General features: G+C 36.8%; 1 protein-coding gene across 3 annotated transcripts in view; it reads right to left on the reverse strand.

Moving 5' to 3' along the window:
* Positions 1 to 21303, reverse strand: part of GABRA4 (gamma-aminobutyric acid type A receptor subunit alpha4) — a 63110-nt gene that overhangs the window by 18029 nt on the left and 23778 nt on the right. For all 3 annotated transcript variants that reach the window (XM_057727313.1, XM_057727315.1, XM_057727314.1), the window contains one exon: positions 17857 to 18116. In XM_057727313.1, the coding sequence (XP_057583296.1) occupies positions 17857 to 18116 (260 nt within the window). The remainder of the gene's footprint in view (positions 1 to 17856; positions 18117 to 21303) is intronic.

Consider the following 21303-nt stretch of genomic DNA (forward strand, 5'->3'; position numbering starts at 1 on the left):
GAGCCACTCTTTCTTCAGACTGCCTGAAACACGGAGCCAGTGGCTGAAATAGCTTGTTTAACAAGGACTGGATTTTTCCTCTCAATCACAGTTCTAAAGCTATCAGTTATTGAAAAGCTGATTTTCAAAGCACACACTAGAACAGCTTTTCTGTACAGCTGCAATGCTATTTAAATCTTCCATGAATATATCCACAAACCCAAGAAAATACTAAGCTAAAATATTGCTCTTAGAGAGGACATAGTAAAATAAGACTCTAGGGAGGAAAAATCCAGGAAGTGAAATCTGGTCGTTAATTTTAATACCAAAATTATAAAATCAGCCAGATGGCTTTGACTCCTCAGAGCTAGAACACCTGAAATCACTATTTAGAATAGTCAGCCTAGAAGGCATTTTTTTGTGTGTGAGGCTCTTGGGTGAACATTATCTATCTATTTCACAGTCATTCTTTAATAGGTCTCGGAGATGTGGATAAAGGCCTTAGCTTTTGCTGTGATCAGGTTGGGAGTGGATGTAGAATAAGCAGAAAAGGCCATGCTTCAGAGACACTAAATGGATTAATGAAAGGCAAGATCATCCTTGCAAAGAACTGACTTTTGAATTCAGGCTTCTGTTCCACAGTGAATCTCAAGTCCTTGTCTCTAGCACTAGCATGGACGAATTCCCAGGAGCCCATCCGTGATCCTGGCAACACTGAGGTTGTGCTTTAATCTCACGTCACCAGCTGTTTCATTCTCCTGCTGTGATCAAGCAGTCCCACTGAAACCACGTGGGCTGCCTTTGTAGCATTCTATAATGTTGATACTTTGAATTTCATCAAGGTGGAAACTTTTAGACTCTAGCCAGCTATATTGCAATCTGAAACTCCTTCATTTAAGACATTCAGTTTCATCAAATCACCCACCAAATGAAATTATATTGAACATGAGTCACTATCATAAATAATTTGAAGTCATTCATTTAGAAGCTGGTGATGAAAACAAGCTGACTGTACCTAGGAAAGTTCACCAAAATCACTGACCAAAGAAAAACCATGATGAAAATTGTTATGTGCTCCATCAAATATTGGGTAGCCATGTGGTTCATTTCTGCCATCTCTTAGCTCCGATACAATAGGCTCTCCAGGCTGGGGCTAAATCAATGCTTGCTAAATTATTGATTCACTTCAAATAAAGAACTACCATAATATCCCATGGATGTGAGAAGACGATGGTAAGACATAAGGCAAAGGGTCCACGTAACCTCAATACCCAGCACAATGCCTGGCACAAATCAGACACTTGACAAATATTTGTTGAATGAGAAAATAAATGAACGCACATAAGCTGACACCCTAATGTTTATGAAAGACCTACTACACACCAGGGCACTGAAAGTTCCACACACATGTCTGGAGTCATCATTTGACCACAAAGCATGAATAAAAAGTTCAGCAGGGCCAAAGCAAGTTTGGATCTCATCCATATTCTAAAATACTGTGGAATTAATACATGAAAATTTAATGCCATTCTGAGTTCTGGTTCTGCTGTGGAAGCCTGCTGGTTCCTTGGTTTTAAAATACTTTCCCAGCATACTAAAATCAGAACTATTTTTCTCATGTTGTTCTTTCCTTTGTTTCCATAGGAAACAGTGACTTCCAGGCATCCAAGATGACACAACATAGATTGCCAAATTGCATGCCACCCTGCAGTTGCCAAGGAGATAATGTATGTCATTCCTACAAATAACATGTTGCTCATGCCTTCATTTCCTTTATCTAGCTTTTTAAGATATTCTTCGCCTGAACTGAATTCAGATAATGTTCACTGTGAACTGACGGAAACATTTCCTTTTTTAAAGATGTGTTTACCCCTCTCCCCCAAGGCACTCAATCGCAACACACACACTGTCTGCGGAAGGTCTGAGCATATTTTATGCTGATTTTGGAACCAGTGATTCAGCAGCTTTCACTGGAAAAAAAAAATGCATCCTGAATTCTGTCTGCTTGTGTTCTAAGTAAAGGTCCAATTAAATCCACACCTGGCACTAACATATTCCAGTTTAAAATGGCCTACCATAAAAGCAGCTGCACGCTGTTGAATTTACATGGGAAGGAAGGGGAGGTAAGAAGGAAGCAAGCAAAAAAGGAAAAGATGGAAGGAAGGAAGGAAGCAAGGAAGGAAGGAAGGGAGGGAGGGAGAAAGGGAAGGAAGAGAGGGAGGGAAAGAAGAAAGGAAGGAAGGGACGAAGGAAGAGAGGGAGGGAGGGAAGGAGGGAACAAAGGAAGGAAGGAAAGAAGGAAGGAAGGAGAATGGGGTAACTCATTGATGGAGCACCTGTAGTATTCCAGATTAACATCTGTAAGACGAACAAAGAGAATTAGAGAAATTTGAGATCTTGGCTGACGTCATCTCATTAGCAGGAAGTAGAGTCAATATTTGAACTTGAGTATGTCTCACTTAAAAGATGTGTTTTCCAGCCATTTAGTGCTGCGTAACAAATCACCGCAAATGATCATGGCTTTAAACAATGGTAATCATTTAACACACTCTTTCATGGGTTTGTAGGTTGGCTGGACTCAGCTAAGCAGCTCTCATTCATTCAGCATCTCTCACATGGTTTCAGTCAAAGCAGCTGGAGCTGAAGTCACCTCCCTCACATGCCTGGCCACGGATGCTGGGATGGTCAGCCGGAATACCCTACCTGTGGTCTCTGCCTATGGCCTGGGCTTCCTTATAGCATGGTGACTGGGTCCAAGAAAGCAATCCTGAGACAGCCAGCCTCACGGTCAGAAAGCACCACTTCTACTGTGGTCATAGGTCCACCCAGGTTCAAGGGTGAGGGAAAAAAAGAGTCCACCATTCACTGTGAGAAATGCATGTGGGATGGATAGCCTGTGGCAGGGGTGGGGTGGGGTGTGGAGTTGGGGTTCTCAGTGCAGCCACCTTGAAAAATGATTTCTGGCACAACACAATTTTTGCAATATTCACTAATGTCTCAAAAAGCCTGGGAGCCAGGCTTCACAGGCTCTTTTTGTCTGCTTGGTGGAGTAATTAGGGAGGGAACAGTTACAATGATCAGTCTAAAAAGAGGACTGAAGCAACTTTTAATGTCAGCTTGATGAATTAGGGAAAAAAAAATCTGCACTTTGAAATTAAACTTTGGAATGAGTTTCTGATTAAATTTTTGTCCTTAACAGAGGGTCCCTTTTTACTCATGCAGTGTCAACTTTCAAAGCATTTGGGTATCATAAAAACTAACTTTACACTAAAACTAAGTATGTTGTGGAATATTCATTCAGGTTGGCACTATACAGTATTACCAAAAAGTGCTTTTACCTAATTTAGTTTTTTGATTCTTTTTGGTACCTGGATAACTGGGATCTTCCTACCTGAATTACAGGTATATCTGCTCAGCACAGGGAGTGCATATGTGGAAATGGTAGCACAGAACGAATTGTTGTTACAAGGGGTAACATAGTCCACTTGCACATATGTTCTTGTCGTCTTAATCTATCATCTACCATCAATATACCAGGAGGCTTCTGGCTAATGTCTTTACCGTCCCAGCACTGTTTAAAATTGTTCTAGTAGTGAACCTAGCTGGGCCTAGGCCATGGAACACACCCGGCTGATCTCAAACAGCCGTTAGACCACTCAACATCCAATTTGTACTTGAACAACTAAAGTGATCACACTTGTTTATCCTTTGGAAACTTATCAAACTATTATCATAAATAAAGAGAACCTCAGCCAGAAAAATAGGATATTAATGGTGTAAACACAATAATCAGATTGCAGAAAGCATTCAAACTGGGAAAGCACATTATGGCAAGCTAGTGGAAAAACAGTAACAAATAGTGAAAAAACAGTAACAAATTCTTTGGCCTTGCTGGCCTTGCTGAGAGTGTATGATTGTGCTCACTCTACTGTGCTGGCAGATTGGCCTGGAATAAACATATACAACGTTCATATTTAATGTAACTATTGCTGAGATGAACAGCTCTATAATAAATCAGGTTATACTACTCAGTGCAAAATCAGGTCTCTTCGGCAGAATCTCAAATAACAACAGTGTTCTATCCAGAATGTGGCAACTGGATTTGCACCTCTCTCTTCCCAGTACAAGTCCAGCATGTATTCTCATTCAGGCCAACATATACGCTGAAATTTTAGTGCTTCACAGAAAAAAAACCCTAAAAATTGAAGTGCTTAGGTAATACACAAAGCAGAGCCCAGCAAGTGACACAGAAGAAAAGATTTCTTATTCAGTATTTCTCTTCTAACTTTTATACTTCTGATTTCACCCTACATATTTCAGCCCCAAATTTTGCATCTTTCTATATCTTTTTTTTTCCAAAATGAGGAAGACACTCCTATAACAAAATCCCTGAGAATAAAGCGACAGTATCTGTTTTACATTATAGAAAAATTGGCCCCTACTTTGCACAAACAATGAAGATCTGAGATCCTTTTTAGTTCTCTGCTTTCTTCAATATTATGTGTCTTGGGACTTAGACACTAAGATTTTACATAACTTAGATGCTATGACTTCTAATACTGTGAGTGGCTAGTTCCACTTAATGGCTACAGAATGACTGGATAGGAACCAGGAAGTTACTTATAGCCAATAATTATCTCAAATTGTCTCATGAGATTCTGAAATCCCCTGTGGATTGTAATTTTAACCTTTGATTCCATTTTAGCATGCCAATTAAAATCATACATATTCAGATTACTATTTGGAAAACATTTAACTGAAATACTTTAGCAAATTTTCAATACTAGAGGAAGATTGCTTTTTTACATTTGCTCCACCATTAAGGTAACTATCCTTTCTATTGGTCAAACCAGGATACCTTTGTCCAGAACAAATGTTTACCGGTAGGTCAACAGGCATAACCTCGGGTAGTTACAGGCAAAGACAGTGTCAACCTATCCATCATACATTAATTAAAAAAAATAACAAAAATTTCTAATTTGCTAGGAACTTGAAGATCACATAGAAAATAACTGCATGTTCCATTAAAAATTTATTTTAAAATCATTCCAAATTCTATCTCATTTGATGCTCCAATATGCGTCTTTAAAGTATATGTAGTAATGAATTTGATAAAATAAATTTGGCTATGGTACAAACCCATTGCAAATGTGCAAAAGTGAGTGATTTATGGAGTTTTGAAAGATAAATGCAATTCAGTAAATAAACATTGTGGAAAAATAAGAGAAAAAGAACTTAAATATTGAAAGCTACTAAAGGAGATAGTCCTTTGTTTTTTAATTAAAAAAAAAAAACAGGATTCACCATACAAAATCCCCTTCTATTTTTATGAATTGCTCAGGGATACTAATATAACTTTCTGTCAGCAGATCAAGTCTCCATTGACCATAATCTATTTCAGTCCTGAAATGTATTCTTGTTCTGTGGATAATAGGTAACCTCCTTGGTGCCATTTTTAGATCAGCCCGTTGGCAAACATTAAGCAGAAAGCATGTTAACGTTTCTCAGGATCAGCTAAGGCTTTAGCAAAATGGGTTTCTTGCTTGCAGAAGCAGCAAGAATGAGCTCAGCACAGGGGAAAATGCCTGTTGAAGCACCTCATCTGTACAAGCCCCAATAGCTTCAAGTCAAAATCAAATAAACAAATCAACAAAACAATCCTACTGAGAGCATTAAGATGCCCACAGAGAATGTGCCCCCAACAGGCACCAGGAGTACAACTCCAAAGTTTTGACGTTCTCAGCTCTGAAATCAATCTTTGTCTTGAAAACAAATAAATGGATAAATTTTAAAATGCTAATCACTATAATCACTAGCACAATTTCTTACTAATTACCTATTTTGCTGTCAAAAAGAGGCAGCTGATAAAGCAAATTTAAAGTCAGACCTTGGCCTCATCTTCACTTTGAAAGACCATTTGTGATTTTCTAAAAATCGTTTTTAACCAGCAAAAATGGTGTTTTTACACGGTTCAACCAAATAAAACCTGGCTTTTCTCTAAACAAATCACAGGCTCCTTGCTTCATGGAAGGGGTACCCAGAGAAGGTCAAATGCCCAGCTGTCCACTCACGGCTGCTGTCGACATTTCTTCAGTTAGGGATGTGCTCTGAGACTGTAACTAGCAAGTCACTAAATGGTTGTCCAGCTGTTGCTCACTTTCCAGGGAAGCACCTTTCAAGCTCTACAGACCTCTTTTTTTCACCTTCCAAGCAGGATGCCCTTCCCAGAGCTTCTCCATTCAAACCAGCTGTCAGAAGAGTTATCAGTTAGATCCTTTTCCCACATATAACCAGAGAACAGTTTCTTGTTTTCTAGATACAGCCTCAACAGCAGAGTTGAGCAAGCCTCTCATCTCCCATCTAGTGGCTCATCTATATTAGGACACAGAGATAACCCAAACAACAAAACTTAGTCAAAGGCACAGACAATAAAAGGGCAGGGATAAGCAGCTCCTTCCTAGGGAAGAGTTCCAAAGAAACCAGGTAGTTTCGGGTTAATAAAAGTGTTATGCAGATTTCCGTCCGTAATCTCAAAGCTCTGTGTGGGCCTCAAAAATAAAAAAGCAATGCTGGAATGGGTTTATGGGAGGTTTCTCTGTTATTGTTGTCATCTAGGACTTCTCTTTCATGTCATTATTATTTGTAGTAATATTTTGCTGAGACGACATTGCATTCATTCTTTCATTGATTGACTCAGTCAACAAATATTGAAGGGGCATTTACTGGGTGCCAGGCTCTGTGTTAAGCATTGGTCTTATAGTTTGTATTCTTCAAATTGCTTTAAAAAAAAAAATCTGTTCAATGGGCTAATCCCAGATGTACACAATTGTTCATAGTTGGATAAGCTGGAGACAATAATACACTCATTTTGTATATGAAGAGTTGACTTTCTGCTCTTTGGGTACTAAGTTCTCACCACTTTCTGTCAAGAAATGCTGGAAACGTTAATACTCACGTGCCAACAACCTGGCCAAAGAAAAAGTGCAGATGTGCTAAATGGTGGGGGTCCTTCTTACTCCCTACTTCCCTCCCTTTATCTGAAATTTTCATGGTACAATTTTTTACTTTCAAGTGACCCCTCGATATCCACATTAAACTGACTGGACTTAGTAAAATCTTTTTAGGGAGGCAAAAATAGAAAGCATTCACAGAGAAACTAACCCCCACCCTCATCTTCACACCCCCATTTTCCTTGTTGAATCCCCTAAAGACAGACTTTTCTCTGATTGTAAAACCTACAACTGTCTTCAATTAGCCAAACAAAGAGTAAGTAAAAGTAAGTAAAAAAGTTTGCATTAGCCAAACTACTCCCAAAAGAGAGAGAGAGTTTGAGAGAGAAGCTAAATTCACTGGACTACATTGTTAGGGAGTCATGACGCTGGAAAGACTAAACAATGCCCGTGCTAGCTGTCTATATGAAGGCAGCAGATTTTAAAAATTAAAGCCAAAGTTCAAGAAAGAGCAAATGATGGAGAAAGAATAGAATCCTACAGATTAACTAGGCAAGAGGAATGTGAACATTCAGGCTCACTAATGAAAGCAGCAAATGAGACATTGGGAAAGAATATGATGTATTTATTATTCAAACAAACCAGTTAGGCAGGGTAAGAATCTCCTGGAAGGTGAGCTACTCGAAAATATTAAGAAAAACACACCATGCCACACAGTCTGAGTAGAAAATGCCCTCTCCTTAAACTGACCAAAATACATCATCATTTTCTTCCACCAGAGGCATTTTTATGCATAATATCCTCTGATTTATTGAAATGAAATGAAATAAGTAATACCCGAACTGATGCATCTTGAAACTTCTAGATTATCTGAGGCTGAGAGAAAAGCTGGAGATTTAGCGACGTATATTATGTTGTGGGAAAATTAGCCCCTCAAAATAGCAAAAGGGAAATTGGCAGCTTAGCCAAATAAACCAGAAGGAATGAATAATCTTACTCAGTAGCTTAGGGAAGAGAACTTGCTGGAAAATATAGCTCAACATTGGGGGAATTTGTTTCAAGTGTCTGTATATTTTTGAAGCTGACTGCATTTTTGTCCCCCCTAAAAAGAAGTGCTGGCCCACTCGCATTGACAACATAGGAAAAGATCACCAGGTTAATCATAATTCGAAACACCATTAAGAAAAATTTCAATAACAAAAATTTCACCTGGGGAAACGTACAGTCCCTTCATACAGTGTTATCCCTGACAACTGAGCCTCTATCTCAGTTATATAAGGAATGAAACCAATCAGTAGGTGTTTCTTGAGCAACTGCTATGTTCTTAGCAAGTTTGTGGCAGATGTGCCGGAGAAGGAACGCAGTAAGTGGAGCAGTGAGAAAAATTCCAACAATGCAGTAAGAGTTTATCAATTATAGAGCAATTCTAGAGTGATCCTTAAGCTAGCCCATAAAAATCACAAACCAAACTAGTGATATTTATAGCAATGAGGTGGCTCATTTCCTTGTTACTCTCCTTTATCTGCTGACCGTCAGTAAAATACCCCTCACTGCCAGGCTGAGGTCCCCCACCAGTCCTTCCCAACGTTCAGCACATTTTTTACGTCTCTTACTCCCTACAGCATACCTATTCCTCTTGATTATTTACATCAATATAGTGTCACCTGACATAGCATAAACTCATTTAGGGCAAAAACTATCTTTTGAAATTCTTTAAAATTTTCCTCGCCACCTTTACAATCGAGTTCTTAGAATTCCATAGACTTCTTTTGAACATATATTGTAAATTGAATATACTGATGCCTGTCAGATAGGTTACTTCAAGCAAAAAAAAAATTAAAGTATTTTTTTAAAAATATTTTTAGATGTTTAACATGTCAGAAAACGGGGACAACTATGGATTGGTCTATAGTCGAAATGACTGAGCTAAATCAATTGGTGATTTTGAGGCTTGAGAAAATCCACATATATTTGATGCAAAACTAGAAATTTGGAGAGTGTGGCTAATTTTATGAGACGTTGGCTTCTGTGTAAACTGAACTGCTAAGGGATACAACTTGTTTATAAATATATAAATATATAGAATTTTATGCTATGGGTTACACTTCAACCATGTGAACATTAAAGACAACCTTCAGAAAAATGAGGAATGGGGTGGGGAGTGAATGTATGGGGGGGTATGCACAGCAGAGGGTCAGCCGTGTGGTATTAGGTTATAATGCAGGGGCAGCAATTTCTAGGGGTTGTAAATCTAGACTTTGGAGCCAGACTATCTGGGTTTAAATCTTGGCTCAGTTATTTAGGAGGTGTTTGATCGGATAAATCACTCAGGCCTCTCTGTGCCTCAATTAGTCATCTATAAAATACGATGAAAACGGGACAGAATTGCTATGCCAACTATATAAGTGAATATATGTAAAATATTTAAAATACTCTGGCACATACTAAACACAGGATCAGTTGATGCTTTTATTGCTGTTGGAACAATATGGATTTTTGCTGTGTGGGTGAGCACAAAATAATCTGAATATTTCATTTAACCTGACTCAGTGACCCCAAAAAGAACCATCTTCCCTAGAATCCATTCTTATGAAAGTAAACATATGTTAAAGAGTATAAAGCAAGCTGGCATTAGTTATAGATAGTGGATGAGTTTGTAGTAACAGTTTTTTAAATTAGAAGGGAATTTGGATATAATCTTGCTTAACTTCGTCATCTAACAGCTAGAGAAATGCAAACTCAAATATTGGGTTGTGTGATCAAAGCTACACTGGGAAACCGAGAGTAGAGACAAAATCCCATGGTGCCTGCCTGTTTTCTCTAGGTGAGAGAGAGCATGGTTCATCTGAAAGCATCCAAAACACTTCACCAGGGCTCAGTGTCCTCAGCCACCAACCTCAGGGTGTATTGTGGAGATTAGAGATAACACATGTAAAGCACCTAGCGTTTTATACACACACACACACACACACACACACATATATATGGCGCATGGAAGACACTAAATAAATAACAATGATGATATGATGACCTTGGTGACAAGCTACCTTCCCAAATTCTATGTACTATGTAAATATACTTCACAGCTTCTTCCTTTTCCATGATAGCTGTAAACATAGAATACATGAAAATAAATGGACAAGTTTACTATTAACCTATATCCATATCTCTCTCTCTCTCACACACACACACACACACACACACACACAATCCTAAACTGTATTATACTAGGTTTACAAGAGGCCTTAGTACTTCCTTGAACACTAGCTAATATATCTAGCCTTCCTGATGCAGCATTGAAATTATGGCATTTCCCCTTCTGGAGGAGAAAATAGCCATTCAATTATGATGCTAATGTTGGCATTTTTCTTCCCATGTGATGTTATTACCAATAATTACCAAGATATGCACAATATTGCTTCAATAAGCTACTAAAATTGGTTGCTTCTCCTCCCTTTGTCATTTAGAATGACATCCCTTACCTCGTCACTTTTTGCGTTTCAAAAGCTAATTTGAAGTCCCAGCTTAACTTTCTCTGATATAATTTATCATGACCCTGTCTACCTCTCCTTCATAGCATTTTTCTCATTTATCATTATTATATTTAACTATCTGAAGTTAACTGTTGAATGTCAACCTCCCCACTACCCTCAGAGTATTCCCAGCCTACTGACACAATAGGTATTCCATAAATTAGCCATAAATAAAATAGGTTCCCAGTATGTAACTGGATATGTAGATTTGTATTTCAGCACATAGGTCTAAGGTAGCAGTGAATATTTGAGAGAAAGTTTACACTACTATAAGCATGTTCGAATTATTCTAAAACCAAGATTCAGATCGTACTGGTATATACTACATATAGTCAGTTACAAGATTAATAACCTGTCTCCCTCAGTAGACTAAGTTCCCAGGTTTTGTCATCTTTGAATCTTCAGTGTTTTGTTAAATTAGTCGCTGAGATTTGCTCTCTTGCCTTAGCAAAATGACGATTTCTCATGAATCAGCATGTGACACATAACAAAACTAACACATGAAAAACATGGTTGTAGATGAAACATAATTCTGATATCCTTGGCACTTAACTCACCCAGTTTAATAATTGTGCAATTAAAAAATTACTCATTGCCTAAAGAGCATTACTAACTACAGAACCTTCTGTACTGAAAAAGGTATGGCTTCGGGGAGGGACAATTTATATAAGATTCAAAGAATGTCATTAAACTTCTGTCACCAGCACGCCGAAATGTCAAATGAACTGACAGTACTTCTTCGTGTCCTTGTTCAAACTGCCAAGGAAAGAGATTTTAAACTAAGTTAAGAAATGAAAGAAATATGGTTAAAGGAAAAACGAAAATTTTTTGCATGTTAGCTTAAACTATTTAAAGCACAGCTTTTCTAAGAGGAGTTTTGAGAATGATTGAAATGAAAATCTGAAACTGACCTAGTTTGTAGAACCTGTTGGAATAGTATGAAGCTTGTGCATCACCCTCCCCGGGGAAATCACTGTATTTAACACTGGTGTCGCTCAAAGGCATTGATATCTGTGTAAGTGAGGTGACTAAAACGGCCCAAGGACAACAAACTATGCTTTCTCATAATGCATAGCTGCACTTGTGGATTTACAGCGGCTTTTCGTTTTGCTTTCTTTTGTTTTTCAAAGCATCGTCCTCAGTTCCCTGTTGTTGTCCACTAGCAAAGTCCAACTGCTGACAGGTGTGTCTCAGAGTATCTGCTGTTCTCAGTCCTCACAGAGACCCGGCTCCGGCTCTCTACTTAATATCCGCCTAATGTTCACGTTTACAGAAGAATTTTACATAAAATACAAATGGTTTTGGAAACTGTTGATAAATATATTGGTATTTAGAGGTACCACATTTCCTATCGTTCGATTCCTACAGTTGGCTCATTATAATAAACAACTGTGACTATTAAACACTATGCTCTGTGCTGTATAGGAAGACAGAATGAAGCCAGAGTCAGTTTGATCAAGGAGCTCACCATCTAGGTAGGTAAACAGAGCAATCACATATGAAGCAGTTTACGCAAAATACTTCAGGATATAAGTGATAAATTATGTGATGCATACTTTAAATGTTGAAGATGCTTAAGGAAATAAAGGATAATAATAATCACAGCTACTGTAATCATCAGGGAAATGCAAATGAAAACCACAGTGAGCTATCACCTCACACTTGTCAAATGGCTATCATCAAAAAGACCACAAATAAGGAATGCTGAAGAGGGTGTGGAGAAAAAAGAACCCTACACACTGTTGGTGAGAATATAAAGTGGTGCAGCCACTATGGAGAACAGCATGGAGGCTCCTCAAAAAACTAAAAATAGAATTTCCATATGACCCAGCAATTCCACTCCTGAATATATTTCCAAAGAAAACAAAGACACTAATTTGAAAAGATATACACACCCCGATGTTCATAGCGACTCTGTTTACAGTTGCCATGATTTGGAAGCAACCTGTGTGTTCATCAATAGAGGAATGGATTAAAAGACCCGGTACATAGATACAATGAAATACTACTCACCTGTAAAAAGAATGTTGCCATTTGCAACAACATGGATGGATCTGGAGGGTATTATGCTTAGTGAAATAAGTCAGACAGAGAAAGACAAATACTTTATATTATCACTTATATGTGGAATCTAAAACGTAAAACAAATGAATGAACAGAACAAAATAGAAACAGACTCACAGATATAGAGAACAAACTAGTGGTTACCAGTAGGGAGAGGGAAGTGGGGAGGGGCAAGATAAGGGTAGGGGATTAAGAGATACAAACTACTACGTATAAAGTGAGTAAGCTACGAGGATATACTGTATGACACAGGGAAAATTGCCATTATTTTATAATAACTTTAAATGGAGTATAATCTATAAAAATATTCAATCACTATGTTTGTACACATGAAGCTAATATAATACAGTAAATCAACTATACTTTAAAAAAATAATAATCACAGCTACTATTTACTGGGTACTAAGCACTGCACCATGTACTTTACATGCAGCATGTAATTTAATCTTCACTAGCAGTCTTTCTGGCAGATTCCATTATTATTTTGTAGATGTGGATTCTTGACACCATATCCTTGTAATCCTTAAGTTCTATCAAAATGATCCTCATCTGGGAAACAGGGCTAGAGTTTGACTTTGAAGAATGGATAATAAAGAAGGAGATTCTCATGAGTGCAGTTGAATTACTGAATCCAAGGTATATCGTGAATTATTTATATATCCTTTCTATATCATCTTTTCCTTAAAGACTCTAAGCAGAGCAAATAGCTCTTTAATTTTACAAATATCCTTGTAAGAATCTATGAACACTTTAACATTGAGAAGTCCATGAAGAATAGTTACAGTGAAATGGAAATAGACAAAGAATTTAGGTAGATGGGAAAGGAAAGGTGCATAGTGGAGAAGTATGCATGTGTTCGAAAAAAGTAAGCCGTCGTTATCATAAGATAGGAGAAAATATCCTGCTCTGGAAATTTCCACCTGTCTAAATGTGAACTAATTAGCTTTTTCATTAAACGTGCTTCACTGCTTTTCTCTCTTCTATTGGGTCTACCATTTTTTAGTTGTGTTATCTTGACTACATCACCTAACAACTTCAAGCCTCAGTTTCTTCATTTATAAAATAGTTATTGTGAGCCTGAAAGTAAGTAGCACATGTAAAGCATATCACATAGATCTGACGCAATTTAGAAGTCCAAATAATTTAGTCATTATATCATTGGATTTTTCACAATACACAAGATGCATGCATTAATGTATACTTTTGACTGAACAAGGACTACAGGATATATTTTCAAGTAATTTTTAAATATGATTTTTATTAAGAAATCTCATTTTATTTTATAGTTATTTTCCAAACCATCCTATTAATCCAAATCACTTGGTTCAGTGAGTGAGTAGATACTCTAAGAAGTAGTAAGGATATGGAAGGAGAGAACTGCAAGAATGGAGCTCAACTTAAATATTGCAAGGACAGAGTTAAATAATTATGGTGATGCTGAGCAAAAGCAAAACACCTGCTTTGCCTCCTGAGATGCCTAAAGACATACTCAAGCCACCCATAGCTGCTCTTACAGTCTGCCAATCGGCCTTTTTCCCTTGCTTCATGAATATCCCATAAACCATAAGCTTTCCAATTCCCAACGAATAAAAATGGTCACCATAAACCTCGGCCAGGCCATTAACAATCCACAGGTCACATATGGTAACAATGAATCAAATGGCTAGTGAGCTTACCCAAAGGACTATTGAATTAGCAAGTATTGTGCACACTGAAGGCAATTGCAAATGAGGAGTTTAAACACATTTTTAAACAAAGAAGCATCACTCAAATAAGCAAGTAGCCACACAAGTTGGAACACATATTAGAATAAGCAAATTTCGGCTGTCTGATTAGAATCTCTACTGAAGCTCCAAGCATCATACGATTATTAGAATATTTCCTTCCAGTAACATGTTTTAAAATTTTGCTCTTAACACACTTTTTCCCCTTCTTGATTTCCTTCTCCTTATTTATCTAATTTTTTCCTCTCTTCCTCTCTCCCTTCCTTGATTTTAATGTGTTCTCAACCTTCAAAGTTGAACTTCATACCGAAGCTATCCAATGACAACTGACATTCCAAAGCTGGCTGTGCTCTGGCAGCAATATGTACACTGGAGGATGGGTGGGCCAACCATTAATCACTGTCCTTAGAACATAGATATTCTTTAGGAAACTGCTGCGGCAATCTAAGTTATAATACATGTATGGTTACACCCTATAGAGGACATGAAACGTGATGAATATTTTGATGAGATTTATTGTAAACGCCTTCTCAACCTTTAAATACTATGACTCTATGCCCTTCACAAACAAATCTCATCTTCCTAATCTTGATTATGCCATTTGCACACAGCATGTGGCCCATGCTGCCAAGAGTGGGCTTAGCCAACTGGATGCACTCAACCTAGCGTTCACCAGTGATGCTGTAGTAGTCAAGAGATCTGTTTCAAGGAACTATTGGTTCTCATCCCACCTTTGGAAATTCTGCAGAATAGTTTTTCACCGATTAAGGGGTACTTTCAAGTATTTATAATATTATAACACTAGTGCAAGGAGTCTTATTACCTTGCAAAAATGAAAAGAGAACTACATCAACTCATTATAAACAGAAAAGAATTTTATATATAAAATATTTCCAAATGCAGATCTTTAGACTTGAGCAATCTTGGAGTTGGGGGAGTTAACAGCTACATGGAAGAATCAATATATGTTACAATTTCAACACTATTAGAAAATCATAGGTTGAAATATGTCATTTTAAAACTTAAAGATAACCACTGGTTATATAATAATATGATATATAGCTTGCAGAGTTCATGAAAAAAAAAAACAGGAAAATTTAGCAGTAAAAATATATTACAAAAGTTAATATTAAGAAAGAATAAAAATAATAAAATCAGATCAAATAGAATTCAAAGAGCATTACATGGAACCTCCCCAAAAAGGTTATTTTATAATTAATTGATAGAGTGATATGAAAATAGAGCTGTTATAAGTCTTTACATGTTGAATATCATAGCACCAAAACACATAAAACAAAAATAGTTAAAATGCAAAACAAACTAACACCATCTCAAAATATTTGTGGGAGGATTTTCCATAACTTTCTTGGTATTTGAAAGATCAAGAAGAAGTGACTTATTTAAGGGGGTGATATAATAACGTTTTAGGTAAAATTAATTTAATAACTAATAGTCAACTCCTTCTAAATTGCCATCAAACATTTATAAGCTTTTAGTATAACTCAGGGCACAATGAAAATACCAACAGCATTCAAATCTATACAGGTAACATTTCTGAACATAAAGTGATACAACAAAAAATACAATGGAGACAACTAAACAAATAAAATCCCATTTGGAAACTTTAATATTATCTTCCAAATAATTCTGAGCTTGTAGAGAAAAATAGCGGCATAATTGCAGAATATTTAGCAAATAATTAAAATAACATCAAAAGTTATGAATTATGGCCAAAGCTGTACACAAAGCAAATCTCATTGCAATAGAGGAAAGTTTATTATTAAATAAGAAACAGTGAAAATAAATTAATAAGAACAAAACTCAATAAGCTAGAAAAAAAGTAACAAAATTAACCTGCAGAAAGATGAAATTAAAATAAATCTTAAGTCAATAATCAGGAAAAAAAGTAAAATAAATAAATAAATAAAGGTAATTTTTTTAATGGAACAGTAAACAGAATTCTACCAAGGGCTCAACACGACAAAGCAAAGCAAATGAAACAACAATAAAAGGCAGAAAGGGCATAAAATTACCCATGTGGACTGGGAAAGGGAATAAAACTGTAGATAATTGGGTTTTTTTTTTTTAACTGAAAATAGTATACAAAATTCACTCTAATAATTTTGAAAATCTTGTTGAAACTGATTCCTTTGGAGGAAAATGTAAGCTATCAAAACTAACTTCATGGAAGGACAATAATTTTCCTGTCTGCTCACATGCCATTCTTAGAGAACCGGTGTCCAGAGCCCTGAGGGAGGAGAGCTATAAACCATAGGACCCTTAACAGTTCATCCTTGCCAGGGTAAATTCCTAACCTAATTTGTTCGACTGTCATCTTCTATGGGAGGATCTCCCTGACCACATGGTCTCTGAAATGAATCCCACGCCTCTCACGAGGCCCCAGCACTTCCTTCCCCCTTGGTGCTTCAGCAGTATCATAGCACTATCACCATCTAACACACCTGTTTTGCTATATATGTTTTCTTAATTGTCGGTCTCCCTTGTCTGTCTCCTACCAACACACTTAAATGTAAGTTCCATAGTGTAAGATGTTTGTCGGGGGCAGCGGGGGGGTGGGGGGGCTTTGTATACCCTTGCTTTTCAGACCAGAAACAGTGTCTGGTGCTTAGTTGGTATTAAATGTATATCTGTTAAATGAGTGAAAAAAAGAATGAATGCATGTATGAATAATCAAGGGAATGAGTCATTACCTATAGAGAATTAAATTGATGATTTATATACACTTTGATTGGGTACATGTAGATAAAAGGAGTTACAGACTACCAATTGTGGCAACTACAATAAGGTTGTGCATAAGTGACCACAGACACTTTTTTGATTCAAGAAGGAAGCCAAGTAGAGTGAGAAAAAAAGAAGAGCGAGAGAGAGTGGAGTATCAGAGGAAGAGGAGGAGGGAGGAGGAGGAGAGGGAGGAGGGGATGACTGTTTGCTTTCTCATTTTCATGATGATCTTGCTATTTTTGTACAACTGGCATCCATGAGGAGAAAGTCACTTTTTAATTTTTGTATTCGCAGAATCACTTATCTGCCCAATGTAAATTACAGTAGCTCTTATTAGGCTCTTGTATCCTTTTAGATCTGTCTCTTTAGGACAAGAATTCTCAATCTTGGATGTACATTACCTCCAACTCTGGGTCTTCTTGTTTATTTGTTTTGTTTTCTTCTTCCATACAAGGGCACAGCCCCATGGGGTTGTTCTCACGTGGAGCCAAGTTAAGAACTGCTGCTCTACTTTGTTCAATAAACTCTACTAAGATGCCTTTCCAACCCACTTAAGGATATCTACAGGTTTCTTTTAAGCACATACATAAGATTTTGCCTCTTTTTGTAAAAAATTTTTAATTCTGAAAAGAACTTTCAAACAACTAGCTCTGTTTACATTGAGCTCATCCAGAGCTGTTTAGTTTTTAAGCCATTAATCACAGTTCTAAAGTTTAATATCATGCTTATCCTTTAATATTTTTCTGGACTTTTAAATGACTTACAAATGGTCATTGGGATCTTTAACTTCTTAGCTTTTTCCCTGGCAATGAAAATTTAACCAAGATGCTAAAATCTTAAACTAAAAGATATTAAGTCAAATACCTGCAGAGGTGCTTCAGGATGCTTTTCTCTCAGCACTGGAGCAGCTGGGATTTCCTGGGGGGCTTTTGATGTCTTCTTTTTGGCTTTTTCCATTTGAACATTTGTAAAGTAGTTGACAGCAGCAAACTCAATAAGGGCCGAAAATACGAAAGCAAAGCAGACAGCTATGAACCAATCCATGGCAGTCGCATAGGACACTTTGGGCAAAGAATGCCGTGCACTAATGCTTAGTGTGGTCATGGTGAGGACTGTGGTTATTCCTTCAGAGCAAAAGAGCAAAGACAAAATACTTTATGGTTACTTCTATGCAAATAAAACAACTGAACAAAAAGACCTGGAAATTTGGAGGGGTGAGGGTAACAAAGTTTACAATAACTCAAACCAAACCATCTTTGATGTAAGATTCCAATCCTAGTGGTTCAGCAAAATTAGCACAGTCTTTGCAGTGAGAGACAGCTATGGTTCAAATCCTGGCTCTTCTAGTCACTGGCTCAGTGTGAGTTGGATTAAGTTAGGAAAACTTACTGGGTTTCATTTGATACCCACTTATTGGGTTTACAATGAAGATTAAAAGTATGTAATACACCTAACATATGTTGGGTTGATATTAGCACCTGGGCCAATGTACCTGAGAAACTCAACACACACCTAACAGGAAGTGTGACTCACTGAAGCACTGATTCTCATCCAGGAGTGGGAAGATGGTAGCATTGAAAATCGAAGCATCAGAATTCCTGGAGTAGGCATGGCCCACTGCTGTTGAGAATCTCTACCAGAAAAAGCACAAGTTATACGTACTTATAATCTTTACTTGAATATTACCTATTGAATTAAAATAATAAATTTACTAGTAAAATAGCTTAATTTATATGAAACAATAAAGGTATACTCTTGAGAAAGAGATTTGTAGAACAATTTGCCTTTAAAAATATTGGACATCTACAGCCCATCAGTTTATGGTTGGCAGGAAAATATTGGCAACAAGAATAGAGGTACTTCTCCCGCATCAGTAGGCTTCTGAAGCATATCATCTACAGAAAAGCATTCTCCTCAGCCTGGAAAAAATAATCAGTCTCCATTCTCAATGGAAAAATTCCACTTGCCATTGAAACTATAGAGAAATGCATTACTTAAGGATGCTAATATTTGTTCAGTTGTTCCTTTCTGCATCTTTGTCTCTCTGTGTATCTAATTAAGCTTGGATATTTACATGGAGATTTACCATATCCATTTAAACTCATTCTGTGTAACGCCTAGGAAACCTCTTGAATTGACACACCCAGGTGTGTCAGTGTAATGGTGAGGATGAGGATGGTGACAATGATGAAGGCATAAACTATACATCCAGTCCAAGCCAAACCCTAGCTGAAAGCCAAATAATACGTTAGACTGAAGAAATAGTGAGCCCCATGCAATAATAAAGGAATAATATTTTGATGTAGGGAGAGGTAATATTGTCTTCTCAACTCAGCACTTAATTATATTCTGCCCTGTATTGTTCCCTAATTGTTCCTTTTTTTTAAGCTTTGTTTCAACTACTTGATTGAGCACAGACTTCTTAAGGGCAGACTGTCTAACATTACTTTGGGATTTACCATATTTCATATAGTGCCAAGCACGTGATAAATGCACTGTAAATAAAAATACATTTTTCAGCTCTTCACCAATCCATTTTCTTTCTAGTCCCTTCTGAATTGTCAGTGTTTAGAACATGAAAAATTAGAGCAACTGTGTAGCTTCTGAGCTATGGATCTTTCAAAAACATTCCATAAACTATACAAAGGAAGAAAGTTGAGAATTTGGTTGATTCCCTTCTAAAAATTTTTTGTGCTATTTTTAGCATTCTGTCAGTCTAAAACAGATTTTAAAATGTGTTTATTCAGTCAAATATATAAATACCTAAATGCCTATGAAAAAGCAATAATGTGAATTTATTAAACTTTGTTTCGAAAAGAGACCTCAGGATGTTTAGGCTTCTATTTTAAATCTCAGGAAAACGGAACCATTCCCAAGCCTATTGTGAGATATGGGAATAAACCCTAAATTAATTCTGAAAAAATTTTAGCTACAAAGTTTAAAGGTAAATCAAAGTTTTTCTTCTTATTCATAACAACTTAAGTTTAATGGCCTATTAAGAATTTGAAAATGTTCTACAACTTTATTAGGTATGTTTCCTCTAATAGCACAGAAATTATGCTGAAAGTACTCAAAAATAAAACATGAACAGTCCAAATAAGAATACTACTCAGAACTCAGAAAATTTCACAGAGACCACAATTTGATAAGCAAAAAGGAAACGGAAACTCAAATATAAGCAACTTAAGATTCTCCATGTTGATTTGAACATTTTTTTGGTAATAGAACTATTTCTCCTGAATACCAGAAGTAGTGGTCTTCCTCTTCTCCTGCGGTATGAGAGGAAATTCCATTATTAATGCCAAGTACGCAGAATATTAATTCAATTATTGAGCTGTGAATCCAAAAATTACTTTCTGATTATTAAGGACGGTGGATCACCAGGTTTATGAATATGTTAAATAATGTATGTACATCAATGCAAAAACCCTGGATATGTGGCCATTTTCCATTCCTCTTTCACTGTCTAGAGTAAACTTGACTTTAAAGTTTGTAGAAGGACCCTGCAGATATTATGGTTCCTATTTTATGACTGTTGGCAAAATTAGGAAAGTAACTGGCATAAACAATTGGCTGAGTGTTTGAAGTTGCCATCCCTTTAGACATTAAAAAGCTTCTTGGCCTGTAGTTCAAATTTAAGAAAGCACTAGCACAACAGAAATGTGCTTATTACACCTGTTTTTAGGCGGAACATTTGGTTAAATAAACACCAACAAAATAGCAAACAGATGCCAACGTTTCAGATATGAAGCCATGCTTCCTCTGCATTGAGAAAGACAGTACATCTGTTTCCATATCTACCCTGAAAACACTTTAATAACCATGGAATTTTTTTGACACGTTCAAATATTGATGCCAGTCCCTGTTTTTAGAATGCTGAATATGCACCATATTGGCTGGCCCAGAAGCTGGAAGAGGACGTGTGCGAGTCGGCTAAGACTGCACACAGGAGTGAATTTTTGGCTAGCCACTCCTAGAAAATGAACTAGTAATGATGTACATATGCCAGCTGGCATTTACTCAGATTTCATGTTTTACTATACTGAAATAATTAGAAAACTTAGAGGCATACAACTTTAGAGATGGAAGGCCTGTCCAGAGAATTTAGCACACTCTACTTCTCATATTTACACTATTTTTTGCTTTTGTTTTTGCATGATTTTGAATGACATCCCTGACCCAGCAAATTCTCTCCTTGAGTGAAGAGGAAAATGAGAATTAGGAAGGATAAATACTAGCCCAGAATTAATTTTTTTTACCTGAATCTCATATGAAATAGATTGCTAATGCCCCCACAAATACTTAAAACTT

Source organism: Hippopotamus amphibius, chromosome 3, assembly GCF_030028045.1.
Source record: "Hippopotamus amphibius kiboko isolate mHipAmp2 chromosome 3, mHipAmp2.hap2, whole genome shotgun sequence".
NCBI lineage: Eukaryota > Metazoa > Chordata > Mammalia > Artiodactyla > Hippopotamidae > Hippopotamus > Hippopotamus amphibius.